We start from the raw sequence: 15,445 nt of genomic DNA, 5'->3' as shown, positions 1-15,445 counted from the left end.
ACTGCCTTCTTGACCATTGGACCTTCCATTTATCTTGTCCGCTCAATCCGGCAGAGTCTGTTTTCGCATGCTGGGCTAGATATCCTCCTGTCGCAGAGGGTTGAGACCCATTGGCTACCCGCACCTGGTTTAGCCGGCTTGTCAAAGCCGGCTTGCATGTGGCTGCTGTCACATGCAAACAGCTATGGGGAGCCACAGGTGAGAGCTGAGTGCCAGGTGGGGACAAAGGGTGGACAAACTGCCCTAAAAGGACGTGACATGGTACTACCCCTCCCTGACTTCCCCTACATCCTACATGAATGAGATGGAAATCGAGGGATATGGTCCCTGGAAGTGTACTGGAGTTTAGTTAAGTCAGGCAGCATGGTCTGTGCAGGCTTGAAGGGCTGAAAGGCCTGTTCCTGTGCTGTAATTTTCTTTGTTCTTATTTTGTAGATGCTCAATCCCACCTAGCCAACAACCTTCTTGACCTGGCAAAATGCAAAGAGTGCCTCCTAAGTTAAACTGTTCTTCACTCTGAGCAGCTATGAAGTCCAACCTAAGTTGGGATAGTTCAAAAACAATATTGTCTAAAACCTACCCTAAGTTGCAGATCTCTCCTATTTTATCTGTATTGTGTAGTGGTCTTTAACAGAACTTTACAATTTATTTTTCCTATTTGTTATTTTGTGATATTGTTCCAGTGCTGTTAGCTGAAATCCATGAACAATGTACTCAGCCTTCCTCTTCAATCTCAAGCCACTAAGCTGTCAATAACAAGAAAAAATAAGCCTGGTCCTTGGTCTTTGAAAAATGAAAACCTGAGTTATAATAATGAGATCATGGATAGAATGCCTTCAAATCAATTATACAAACTTCCAAATTTCAATATGTTTATTTAGCAGGAGAAAATTGGGTGAGATTGATGCCTCAGGCTCATTAAATACTTCTGCCACCCCAACATTAAGTAGCCATCCTGATTTTTTTAAAAACCCTTTAGTCAATTCTGTATCCATTCCCAAAATGCATCCTGAATTACCACAGCTTTGAACTTAAAATTTCATAAAGGCTGAGCTAGCAACTGTTTTCCTGGAAGTCCATGCATTTCATGTTATAGACCACTTTAGTTGTCACTTCCTCAAAGCTAAGGGGGTGAGTCAAATTTAATCTTCCATTTGTTTTGCACAATAACTGGTAGAGTCAACATTACATAGGTTAGCTCTCCATGTTTTTTTTAAAAAAAAAACAATGGGTCTGTAGTTTGTGCTCATGTAACAACCTATTACATCAACATGTTTCAGTACATTATTGTGACTATGTAGTGACATTTACAAGGATAAAAGTGGGAGCAACATTTCACAACTGGCAACAAGTATCAATGACAATTTTTTTTGTTGTGGCACTGGATGAGGAAGGATGACTAGCATGACATCAGAAAATCACTATAGCAGGCAATCTTAACTTCCCCATGAAAAAAATCCACTTCCAATAATACAGCACTTGCTCAATAGTGATGTGTAATGGTAGTCTTGAGTGCATGTTGAAACGTGGATTTTGAAATTGTAAATTTGCAGAATGAGTCAAGTTGGTGCTTTACATAGTAACTGGATAATACACAACTGAAACTAATTGTGTGACAAGAGATTTAATTAAACTTAAGTTTATTGGATCCCAAAACTAAATACCAACATAAATCTCAGTTCGCCCAAGTTTTTGCATATAAGTACTTTGCTCCAGGTTACAAAGTATTTGATAGTTGTTACAGTTTAAATACATAGGACATCAAACAGTTGCACACCTACAGTATACTTTCAATGTGTTTATGGTTAATCTGAATTCTAAACTACTAGTTCACAAGTTGGTCTACTATCTTGTATATAAAATTCTCTATCCAGAGATGTAAAACAGTTCTGTATGAAAGTCTTTGTCTAAAATAGAAAACAAATAGCAATTAACTAGCTTGATCATTCACATTATATTAAATTCAGATCAAACTGTAAGATGTTTAAACTATGATTGTAGCCTTAAGCTCAAGGGCATTTGATTTTGAAGTTAATAAAAAATCGTAAGGTTACACAATTACCTGCTGCTTCCTTCAATTCTCACTAATACCTATTTCATTAAAGACTTGCTGATGTTCAATTTCTCCTTTCTGTTCCCTGCCCCTCATCCACCTTCAAGAAGTTAGTCTTTTGGCTCATTCCTGTAACAGCTTCTATTTTGGAGGGCAGCTCTTAATGCTGTAGTATACCTCAAAAATTGACATTCAAGACACACTCCACAACTCAATTTCATGTTTGATCAACACCAAATGATATTGTTCTTGGCCAATTAACTTTACATGTTTGAAGTATCTAGACTTCAAATGAAAAAAACATTGTCAAGTTATTTGGGGCAAAATAGTATTTATTGAATGTACAAGAACAGTAATAGAAAACACCTGGGTGAATTAGCCTCGTGAAGGTACTCTAGGTGATTTGGGAAAGTTGACTGGGGGATTATTTCCAAAACAATGTCTAGAAGGCTCCACAAATTATAACCTGCATTCATAATTTTGTAAAATGTCCCAAGATAATGTACTTGACACCAAGCCATGAGATGCTAGGACAGTCTTCAAAAACTTGGTCAGAGGTAAGTTTTTAAGGAGGGAAGTGGAGGTTTAGGCAGGAACTTCCAGATCTTAGGGCCTGAAGGTACAGGTGCAATTGGAGAAAATTAAAATCAAATGTGCAAAATTTAAAAAAATATCGTTAAACATTCTGTGGAATTTATACATTTCACAATCATGAATTTTTTTCTGGAAATTGTGATTTCAAGGAGGAATTAAATATAGCTCTCAGGGCTAAAGGGAAATTGCTGGGGGGCAGGGGGCAAGAAAGAAAGAGAAAGGGGTGGGGGAAGAGAGAGAGTGGGATCAGGGTATTGAATGATCATGGCTGATCAAATAATGAATGAGCCTGCTCTGCCAAAAGGGCTGAATGACCCGCTCCTGCTTCTATTTTCTAAGTATACAATATTTGAAAATAGCATTTTTTTTTACTCCTGTTATAATATTTTATTCAATAATCACAGGACACTACAGGGTTAACTGATATTTTTAATGCAAGTGTCGATTCAGGATACTGGAGTTAAAAGTTCATTTACGGAGCAGGGACAGAAGCATATAAATTATTCAGCCAGTCAGCTTATCCCCATTGCCTACATAGAAATCAATTCCTTTCTTTATTCTCCGCTTGTGTAACAAGCTGATTTTAAAGGTTTTAGGAAGCAAAACTAAAAAGAACTGTCACTTACGCCAAGATGTGCAAGTTCTCAAGAGAATGTTAGGGTAAAAGAGGAACAAAGACATTAGCAGCTAACAATAAGAGCGAATCCAAAAATTTCTATAAGCAACTAAACTGTAAAATATTAGCATGTTGTCAAAGCTGTCTCAGAAGAGAGAGTTCTCATGGTGGATGGGGTGAAAATTGCTTGAGGAGGTATTAGAAATGTTGCTTGTACTTCAAATCGATGAGTCATCAGGAATGGATGGAATATATCTGAGGATGCTGAAGAACAGAATAGAAACTGTGGAGATATTGGCCAGAAACCTCTATTCCTTAGATGCAGGGTCCGACGCTGGGGAGTTGCAAATATTATACGGTTGTTCAATAAATGGTGTAAAGATAAATCCAGTAAGTACAACAGTAAAGCTTCAGCAGACAATAATCCAGGATAAAATAAGTCAGTTGAACATGTGCCTACTAATTAGTGAAAGCCAGCACAGAATTGTTAAATGCAAATTGTATTTAACTAAATTGATTGAGTTTTATGAGGAGGCAATAGAGATGTTTAATAGGGCAATGTGTTGTAAATGGACTTCCAAATGGTGTTTGACAAAGTGACACATGATCACCTTGCCAACAAAGTTGAAATCCATGGAATATAAGGGGAAACTGGCAGCATGGATACAAAGTTGGGTAAATGACAGGAAACAGGAAATGGTGAATAGTTGTTTTTCTGACTGGAGGAAGATACATAGTGGTGGTTCCCAGGCATTTCTATTGGCACTACAGCTTTTCTTCAAATTTCCGTAATGACTTTAACATTGATATGCAGAATACAATTTCAAAATTTGCAGATAACCCACCTGGAGGTATTCTGAACTGCGAGGAAGAGAGTAAAAGTCTTCAAAAGGACTTGGACAGGCCAATAGAAAGGGCCTATAGGAGGTGCAGGAACAGAGAGACCTAGGATTATATGTGCACAAATCATTGCAAGTGTTAGGACAGACTGAGAAAGTGCTTATTAAGGTGTACAGGGCCCTGGGGGTGGGGCGGGGCGGGGAGTACAGATAAAAGGATCGAGTTCAGTAGCAAGGAAGTTCTGATGACAAATACGGTATTGTGCCCAATTCTGGGCACCACACTTCTAGAAGAGAGAGAGTGTAGCAAGGAGTAAAGAAAGCTTATAGTGTGTTAGCATTTATTAACAGGGGGTTTGAGTTTAAGACCAGTGAGGTTATGTTGCAACTATACCAGATGTAGGTGGGACCACATTTGGAATATTGTGTTCAGTTCTGGTCATCTCACCTATAAAAGGATGTGGAAGCACTGGAGAGAGTGCAGAGGACATCTACCAGGATGCTGCCTGGTTTGGAGGGTAGGTCTTATAAGGAAAGGTTGAGGGAGCTGGAGCTTTTCCTCTTTGGAGTGGAGGAGGATGAGAGGTGACTTAGAGGTTTATAAGATGATGAGAGGGCTTGATAACGTGGACGTGCAGAAACTATTTACTCGGGTGGATATAGCCGTTACTAGGGGGCATGAATATAATGTTCATAGTGGGAGATATAGGAGGGATGTCTGAGGTAGATTCTTCACTCAGTGGTTGGTGTGGAATAGACTGCCTGCTGTGATAGTGGAGTCAGACACTTTAGGAACTTTCCAGCGATTATTGGATAGGCACATGGAGCACTCCAGAATTAAGAAGTGGGATAGCTTGATCTTGGGATTAGACATAGCTCAGCACAACACTGAGGACCAAAGGGCCTGTACTGTGCTGTTATGTTCTATATTCAGGCTACTGGTAATGTTGAAATGATACCTGACAGAAACTCACGTTTTACTCTAAACCCTTTGGCTCATTGGGCAAAAAACCATAATGACCACACTTGCAATTTGATGGGCAACTCCTTATAACTAAGCATAGTGATTTTGAAATTAGTACCAATATAAAGCATTTGTATACAAACTAAAAAATGCTTACTGTCTGAAGGTCTTTTCTGGTATTGGATATTGTAATCTATAAAAATGCATATAGATCTGAACAGTTTACATTATTGGGATGTTCAGTCAGGATTTACAGGCCTGCAAGAAGAAATATTTTTAAATTGCAAATTTCAATCAAGGCGATAAGCAAACTACTTTAAATGTCTGTGCCAGTCTAAGCTGTTTCGACTCTTTCCCTGCCAATAAGTTCTTAATCTTAGTTGCACTGAACACTTACGAAACCTCTCTGCTCGTTTGAATAATACTAGATGAGTGAGAAATGAAGAGGATATAGGCTGGTATATGTATTTATTCTGTGGTTTAAGGGTACCTGATCAGACCGAAGAATGGAGGGTAAGGGGAGATCATCTTACATTATCCAGTGAAGAGGAAATGTGAAAGTTACTGTGCCCCATGAAAAGCTGCCCCCATTGCACTGAAAAACAAATCATCCAGATGTAGATTGCAGAAATCTCATTCCATACTTGTCAGTGCAGGAAATGAGAACTGAAGTATCATCCTCAGTTAGGAATCATTTAATGCTATGCATCAATATAGAAACTAATTAAATCCAGACTAGGTTGCAAACTACAAGTTGCTCCTGATCTGACTAACAGGATTTTATCATGAAGACTTATGAACTAATCCAAATAGGTTTCAATTTATTACAGTATTTTGAAAGTTTCATAGACCACTACAGGCAAACAGATGCTTCACTATACATTTCTACAATTAGGAAAGTTCACTCAAGGTGTATGGGGCACATTCTTGACCATATACCTTTTGTTCTCTCATGCATATAAATTATATTTTCCTATGAAAAGTATTAAAACTACTGATGGCGTGTGCTGTACACTATCCATTAAGTCATTGATTTTAAAGGTTTTGTAAGCCTCATGAACAGAGCATAAACTTTGAGTCAAATTGTGGCATACTTAGAACTAATGACTCACAACCTTACCCGAGTACTGATTACAATTTGCAATTCTATTAACATGGAAACCTACTCTACTTCCAGTTTGTGGTTTCTTCTCAAGCTCATTTTTTCCCGAAGGTGCCTGAGTGCATCTCTGAAGTTATTCAACTTCTTCATGATCAATTGTACTAACATGAGGGGGAAGGAATTCCCTGTGAAAACCAATCCTTTTATAACCTTATTGTGTTTGTGACATTTTTTCATTTGACTGTATGCAAGGTCTTATAGTGACTATACTGTCACCAACAGACCAAAACAAGTACAGATGAAATAAACATGCCTATTCAAGGTCAGACTTACATTTTCCCCAGAGGTCAATTCCAACTTTTGCAATACATCTGTGAAAACTCAAGCCAACACTGTGCAGACCTATACTTTTAGCTCCTTTTCAAGTATTCAAATTTGAACCTACTGAATTTCACTGTCATAGCATCCATACTGGAGGATGCTTTTTCTGATAATGAAAAAATAAAAATTGAACAGTGGAAAAAGAAATTTCAATATCCTAATATCCTGTTTCCCCTGTTTCTTAACAGGGGAACTGTTAAGAAACTGCCCATTGCAAGCATTTTGAACTTACTGCATAGGAACAAAACAAGTGGGGCTTTAGCAATGTTCCCTTTAACATGTAACCATGTAAAGGGACTTCACAGTGAAAAACACAGGATGTGACCGGCAAAGAGAAATTAGGTTGTGAGCAAAGTCTATATTCATTTACCACTTTTTGGCTGCATGCAACTTTCCATCTGAAAAAACTATTTTAATAAAATGGATGTGCTGTGTCGCTACAAGAACCTTGTGTAATCTTGTTCAAGCAGTGCAATTTGGACTCCCAATTATTCAAGTGATTTAGTGAAGACTGTAAAGATGAGGAAAAAATGTCCATTCTTGTATTGGAAAGTTAGATTCTGATATATCTAAGTAAGCACTTCATATTATTGTATATCTTTTATATTGGCGGGATAAAGTTGCTGCATCTTCCATGGACGCTTCTCTTATGCAATAGTTGCTTTCTCATAGCAAAGTATTTGGTGGAAACTCTTGAATGCACAATAGGTCAGGAGCTCAGTTTTTAAACACTCATTTTGCATCAGAATAAGGCATATATCACACAAGTATCACTGGTACAGATCCAGTGCATTCAACCTTGAATCTAGGCACTAGCATTAACAAAGTACTTGTTGCTGAAGACTTTTCAGTGATGTGTAATTTGATGCCATCCTGGACTTCAAAAAAACCTCATTTTATTGAATGAAGTTGAGAGAAGGTGAAAGGAATGGTGAATCAGCAGCAAATAAAATCAGAGAACCTAATATTCTTATCTGGTCAGTATATTTCCCCATTATTGTTTTGTGCAATGGGAGAAATAATAACATTGTCAGTTATGTACAGCAGAGATTATTCAACCTTTTGAGCTGCTGCCATGGAGCCCCATCCACCAGCAACAGATACTGGAAACATTAATCAATTTTTCAATAATTATGGACAATACACATCCAATTAAGCAGTATTATGCCCAGTCCACAGCTGAAATTGATAAGATTCTTTACCAGCAGCAGTCATAAAATTACTCTTCTTACTATATTCCCAATCTGAAGGAGAAATGATATGACAATTCAAACAGGAGTTCTAGTCAGAGCAGTGAGTGATTGTAACATATTGTTACCTTGCCCTTTTTTCCATACTATAAGGGCCCCTTGGGTGCAAACACTTGTAAGATTTCAAAAGTCGCAGAAATCAACGTATTAATAAAATGGGTGTTTTATTTCCCAGAAACTTGCTTATAGCCTTCTAATGTAGAATTAAACTGTTTCTTCAAAGTTCTTCTTTATGCCATGCTCAGAAGTTCAGCCATTAAAACAAAAAAAAAATTGTATATGCAGACATTTAAAACTGATACAGTACAACATACACAAAACTTGATTAGGATATCACAATAACTTAGGACAGACAAAAGATAGCTCAAGCCAAAACTTTGAAAGTGCCCATAAAATGACAACTGACATGCTTTTAACCCAATCCTACACAATTTGGGTATGATAAATATTTAAAGCAGATGCTTGAGAAGCAAGATTAATAAGTGTGTAAGCAATGGAGTACATCACACTTTCAAACATTACATAGAAAATTGCAATCATTTAGTATTACTTAAACAATTAAGACAAAATAAGGGTTTACAAATTTAGACCAATTTCATTATTGCATAACCCACCATAGATCTTCAAAAGAACCCTTTTAAAGTTACACTATCAATTTACTACAAAATTTTAAGTTGCAGCTGATAAAAGATTTACATGACTGTTTTAATCTAACCCCATTTTACCAATATTGTGCAAAAATCTATCATGCTATTTAACATGTATACACATATAATTATTAGAAGTTATAAATATGTTTGTAAGATACCACCAGTGCAAGTGCCAAGGAAAATGTCAACTTGTATTAGGAATTTTAATATGAACACCTCCCTCCCCTTAAAAAAAAGTGTTGACACAATGAGTCATCATAAAGTAACAAAGTAGTTAGTTTTGGTAGATTTAGGTACAATAAATTGTCACATCAATTTTATCAATCATCACAAAGCATGCTTTCAGGTTTGATACGAATTTCATGTCTCTGTTTATAAGCAATAAGGATAAAGATTTTAATTAGAGCAGGAAATTTTTATCGAAATCCAATGTCAAGCAATTATGGGTAATATTTTGAAATGCAAGAGAAATGCTGACTAAAGATTAAAAATTTCATGAAATACCAAACCTTAATGTTGCCTTGCATTAAAATATTGTGCTTTACATTAAAATATCTTGAGGTAATCATAAAAGTAGTTTTGAGAGGCAGGATATGCACACAAATCAGATCAATATTATAATTTACCATGAGCAGATCGATTATTGTAGCATTAAAGATAAAGTACAATACTGGCTGTGCATGAAAATAATGTATTTCAGCTGTTTGTACCAAAAGCCATGTGCATTAATGTCAACTGCATTTCTTGAAGCTCTTCATAACCCCCAAGTGCTTAATTCTAAAAAGCAGATATCACAGATGTTTGAAAATATATTTTCATCTTTTACTGTTGAAAAAAAATCATTAAGTTTCAAAATATTGATTAATAACGTTGAAATTGGAGAATATAAAATGATACAAATAAAGTACAGTTACATCTAAACCAATGATACATTAAGCATTTGGCACCAATAGATAATGGCACCAAAGTGGAGGGTGTGGGGGGAGAGAAGGGGAGTTAATCATGAACATCATTTCAAAATTCCAATCTTGACCCAACGTATGAAAACGATCTGTCAATTTTCAACCAACTTATTAGGTTTTATAGTACCAATATAAAAAAGAGCTTTATAATGGTACTGTAGAATGTGTGCAATTCAAAAATCAACACTGTACTGTAAATGAGGAAGGAAACACTAACAATTACTATTATTGTATACAACAATTTGTTATGGATATGTGCTGAACATGGTTCAGAGTATCAGTTTATGGCTATAAGCACAATGCCCTGTTAAAAAAGCATTCATACCCAAAGTCTACTTAATGTGACACATAGTGTCACACAAGTAGTGAAAAAGTTATTCTATTAGGTGTGTTTGGACATGGTTTTAGGAACCATTTTACCATGTTCCTTGAAATTTGTTACTTTTTCCCTACTTGATTTAGTTATGATATATGTACAAAACATAGAAATATCCATTCAAATATGCAAGTTTCATTGGCTTTTTCTCAGGCTGCAAGGTGGCATACCATGTGGAATGCATACATTCTACCTTAGGAGGGATGAAAGGAAAAATGGACAGAGGTTAGTACTGCTCAACATTGACAAGTCTAAAGTATGGACTAAAATCTGGAGTTTCTAACTGTATTGCTTCAAGGAGGAGATAGCGGTTGGATGTAGTGCAACATATCCAGCTAGCTTTTTAAGCTGTGCTGATGATACAAAGTTAGGTGAGAACATAAGCTGTGAGGAAGAGAGACAAGTTGAGTAGGCAAGAACATTCAAGTTTGGCAGATGAAATACATGGGATGTCTGAAGTTCTCCATGTTGAAAGGAAAATGATAAGAGACTGCAAAATGTTGGTATAAAAGCGAAGAAGTGCCAGATGTACAGAGCAGGTCAGGTAGCATCTCTGGAAAGAAAAACAGGGTTGACATTTCAGATTTTGTTTTTTTTCCCCCCCCATACATTCCAACATTTGCATTATCTTGCTTTATTATTGGGAAAATATTGGTATTCAGAGGCACCTGAATGTCTCTCTGAATACCAATTATTTTTGAACTCAAATTATAAGTTAACAAGCGAGTACTGTAAGAAACTGGGAAAGCAAGTGGTATGTTAATTTGCCCTTATTACAAAGAAATTGCAGTGTAATAGTGAAGAAGATGTATGCAATTGTACAGGGCTTTGGTGAGATCATGCCTGGAGTATTGCACAGTTTTGGTTTTGTCTTGGAGGGAGCACAACAAAGATTCACTACCAATAGAATGAGGGAATTTTCCTAAAAGGAGAAACTGAATAGTCTAGACAAACATTCCTTAGAGAATAAGGTGATCTCATTGAAATGTTTAATATTGATAAGACTTGACTGAACAGGGTAGATGCTGGGAGAATATTCTCACCTGGCTGAAAAGTCTAGAACTAGGGGCCACAGCCTCAAAATGAAGGGTTGGCCATTTAGGACTCAGAGGATACAACATTTCTTCATTCAGTTGGACTTTTAGAATCCTGTGTCCCAGAGAGTGTCCCAGGTAAGATATATAGGAATATGGGGGTAGGGCCTGGGTGGGGTGGGATTGTGGCCTCTTTCTGCACTGTAGGGTTCTATGATTCTGAGAGCTGTGGACATTGGAGTATAAAGTTTATTTATTACTCACAAGTAGGCTTACATTCACACTGTAATGAAGTTATTATGAAAATCCCCTAGTCGCCACATTCCAGCATCTGTTCGGGTACACCTAAGAAGAATTTAATATGGCCAATGCACTTACCCCGCACATCTTTGGACTGTGGGAGGAAACCAGAGTACTGGGAAGAAACCCATGCAGACACAGGGAGAATGTGCAAACTCCACACAGACAGTGACCCAAGCCAGGAATTGAAGCCAGGTCCCTGGCGCTGTGAGGCAACACTGATAACCACTGTACCACTGCAGACAGATTGGCTACTTTTTGATTCAGGAAATCAAGAAATGTGAATATGGGTATGGTGCAGCCAGATGGAACTGAGATAGATGATCAGGTATGATTTTAATGAATGGTGGAGTAGGCCCATGGGAATGAATGGCCTGCTCCTCTTTCTTACATTTCATTTTCAAATGTGTGTGTATATCACGAAAGGAGGACCATTATCATGGTAGCGTTTTGTTAGGTTTTCAATTTTATTTCCTTTCTAGTACTTTGGCTTACCATTCATTCTCTTAAAAAAAAAATCGAGCTCACCCTATCATCTTCAGTTGAAATCATGGTTCAATTTGTTATTCACCATAGTTCACAAGCATGTTTTTAAGCAAACAGGTAATCCATGTTTTGTAAAGGGTAACATGACAGCAGCTATACCGAACAATCCTCCACAGGACAACATCCCATCTTGCAGCCAAGCCATGAAGAGAAAAGGCACATGACAAGTTCAGCTGATGGATCAGTTAGTCAGTGCTAAAACTTGAAGCTGAAACTACAGGGTTACGCAGAACCAGTGGAAAGAAAAAATGAATTGCTTTTACAATTGTTATACCCAATATATATATAATATATAAATATATATATTTTAAAAACGCACTGATCCCATCTCTTTACTGATTGGGCTTCTGCTTCTCGTTACACAAGTGAAGCATTTTTGCTACCCAGGGGGCATTGTGTCCAAACTTGCATGTTTTCCAACCAATGAAAAGCAACAGTACAAAAATTCTGCAAACTGAAGCTTAATTTCAAGGATCTGGTAAAATGTTGCCCAAATGGTCCCTAATCACATTTACACAAGTTTGTGTATTTACAGTATTACTAAATATAAATTTAAAACTGTACTGTAGATTTTATTTTAAAGATACAATTTGTATCAACAATGAATGGTCATTTCTGGCCATTTAGAACTTTGCTTAAAGTTGCAATGCACTCAGCAGCTAAACAGAATGAATAGCTAAGAAGATTCCTTGTAGGACGAATATGACACCGCAGCTGGCAAAGTCCATTAAAAGTACCAGAAAAAACTCACTGAAATTAAACAATGTTTGTTTCTACCTTTCAAAAAAAATGGCAAGATAAATCAGGCCTGTTCATAATATCATAGCCTGAGTGCATTATTAAAAATCAGTATACAATATATTTTAAAATGCTTAAACTAAATTAAAGGTTTTTTTTATTGCAACCTCAAAACTTAGCACAGTACCAATATATATCCTCAAATAATAACTGTTACTTCTGCTCAGCTAGTAATGGCCATTAGTTAAAGGGCAGCTGCATTTTGAATCATACTAATCAATTAGTGGGAAGGCTGAAATCTGTATTTGCACATCTTTACCACCAATATGTTCTCAAAATGCTAAAGGAAAAGTGTCACAAGTCACTAAATGTATTGTTTTGAAAAAAAAACATCAAACTTCCTACTTATATCTTCAGGTTAAAGCCGCAATATATTATGGAGACAATAGATCATATCTTGCCAGTATTAAAAATTTTAAAAAGGTGCACTGACATATACATTTTATGTTTCCTATAGCAAACTGCAGCCTTAAATAAAACAATTCTAAAAGTTGAGAGAATTACACAAAAATATATCTTTGTAGAGCGTAGTTCTTTACACTGTATACTCTTATGTTATCTCCTTGTTTGAAGAAACTCAAATGCAAGTTACCCCAGCATTTAGGCTAAGAAATAAGAACACCAAAATGATGTTTTTCAATTCAATAACCCAGTTTTGATTTTTCTGCTAGAATAGCTGCAGCAAGTTGCTGGGCATCAATCATATGAGGATTCCTTTTCATCACCATTTGCACAAGGTCAGCAGGAAATATGTTGCACAGATTTACAAAGATCTTGTCACGGGCATCCTGTAGTGTTTGTGGATTTGGAGGCTCAGGAGGGAGCCCACTCCATGGCATCCTCCAGGTCTGCTCCCTTTTTTCAGGTAGGCTTTGGAATGTAAACTGATCATAGCAAGGCTGAGTTGGATTATTTGGTAATGAAAATCCTTGTGCATAACCATAACTATCTATACCATAGCAGAGTCTGTTCCAATTGGCAAATGCTTCCTGACTTATGTAAGGTTTTCTTTGCCTCACCGGTGGGTTTTCATACAAACGTGAATCTGAAAAGCTTTCTACTCTTGTTGTTCCTAGTGCTCTTCCCACGTGCATGTTCTGTGGATGCTGAGCATTGTGAGGTACAGGGCGATATTCACCAGGACAACTAGAGCGAGCTCCAATTGCTGGGTGCTGTAAATGTGATGCCATACGAGAGACTGAAGTCTTATGCAGTGAAGCTTGATCTTCTTGACCATAACTTTGTACTCTTGTTAAAGAATCATGATAACCATGAAGAAAGGGCTGATGTTGACTGTGATATTGGTGACATTTAAGGTTTTCCTCAAGCACTGTAACTGGAGAACTTAGGTAAGCTCGTTCATTATAACCAATGTATGAATCACTGCTCCCACAGCTGATACTACCTTCACTGCTACAATCAGAACCTACATGGTTTAGTCCATATTCTTTATCTACCGAAAACTGGTCAGGGCTGTGTGTGCCAGATACACCAAGGTTATGATACTGATTCATCATGGAATAATATCCTCCATCAACAGGAGAGTCACATTTTGGATGCTGGTTATAGGATTTGTGTGTTCCACGGCTATTATTCACCAGAATTGGCGAGTACTGTACTGGCACTCCTTGTTCTCGTGTCAAAAGGTGCTTCCCAGAACCTGATACTGCACTACCTTGGACTTTTGCAGCTGAAGAGTTTGATGCACCAATAAGCGATGGTACAGACCTAGCTTCCAATCTGGATTTGTTGCCAAGTTTCTCTTCAACCTCATTATAAAGAGGTGATTGTATACTTGGATCTGATGGTCTTTTAGGAGCAGTACATCTGACATCAAACATACCCTCAATTTTGATATTAGTTGGAACACTGTTGCTTTTCACCAAGCCTCCTTCGTTAGCAGTTTTCATTATTGAATTTTTTGCACTAGCACGGAGTTCATCAGCCACAGAACGCTGAGGCTGAGTACCTCGTTCTGGATGGTAGTACTTACATTTATGCCCATAAGTGCACTTTTTTCCTGTTGAAAACACAAAAGGGATTTTAAATGAATACTGGTGAACAAATGTGCCATATGGTTATTCAAATCCAGGTGTACTTCAAAAGGCTAGTTATGGCATCATTCAATTCCTGCCTCCCAGACTACCTGGGTCCACCACGTTGGCCTACCGCCACAACAGAAGCCATCTCCCCGGCCCTGCACTCAACCCTGGAATACCTAGATAACAAGGATACTTACGTCAGACTCTCTATAGCTCAGCCTTCAACACTAATGTTCCAACAAAACTCATCTCCAAACTCCTTGGCCTGGGCCTCGGTACCTCCTTCAGTGATTGGGTCCTGAACTTCCTAACTCTCAGACCACAATCAGTAAGGATAGGCAACAACACCTCCTCACGATCATCCTCAACATTGGTGCCCCATAAGGCTGTGTTCTCAGCCCCCTACTATACTCCTTATACACCTATGACTGTGGCCAAATTCTCCTCCAATTCGAGTTTCAAGTTTGCTGACGACACATCACAGTAGGTCACATCTCAAACAATGATGAGACAGAATGAGATAGAGAATCTGGTGAACTGGTGTGGCAACAATAATCTCTCCCTCAACGTCAATAAAACAAAGGAGATTGTCATCGACTTCAGTAAGCGCAAAGGAGAACATGCCCCAGTCTACGTCAACGGGGACGAAATAGGAAGGGTTGAGAGTTTCAAGTTTTTAGGTAGCCAGATCGCCACCAACCTGTTCTAGTCCCCCATGCTGACAGTATAGTTAAGAAAGCCCACCAACGCTTCTATCTTCTCAGACGACTAAGGAAATTTGGCATGTCAGCTACGAACCTCATCAACTTTTACAGATGCATCATCGAAAGCATTCTTTCTGGTTATATCATAGCTTGGTATGGCTCCTGCTCTGCCCAGGTGCATAAAGGAACTACAAAAGGTCTTGAAAGTAGCCCAGTCCATCACGCAAACCAGCC

The 15,445-nt window shown here is 37.7% G+C and overlaps 1 protein-coding gene across 2 annotated transcripts in view; it reads right to left on the bottom strand.

Annotated features, from left to right (window-relative positions):
- Nucleotides 1–8,633: 8,633 nt before the first annotated feature.
- LOC145349033 (putative ribonuclease ZC3H12C) overlaps nt 8,634–15,445 on the bottom strand; it is a 63,700-nt gene continuing 56,888 nt past the window's right edge. For both annotated transcript variants that reach the window (XM_080197275.1, XM_080197276.1), the window contains one exon: nt 8,634–14,485. In XM_080197275.1, coding sequence (XP_080053401.1) covers nt 13,107–14,485 — 1,379 coding nt within the window. In that variant the 3' untranslated portion in view covers nt 8,634–13,106. The remainder of the gene's footprint in view (nt 14,486–15,445) is intronic.

The sequence above is a fragment of the Carcharhinus amblyrhynchos genome, chromosome 10 (genome assembly GCF_965287045.1).
Source record: "Carcharhinus amblyrhynchos chromosome 10, sCarAmb.v2.hapA, whole genome shotgun sequence".
Taxonomy (NCBI): Eukaryota; Metazoa; Chordata; class Chondrichthyes; order Carcharhiniformes; family Carcharhinidae; genus Carcharhinus; species Carcharhinus amblyrhynchos.
Note: the sequence above shows the minus strand (reverse complement) of the source record. Positions and strands in the feature narration are given on the sequence as shown.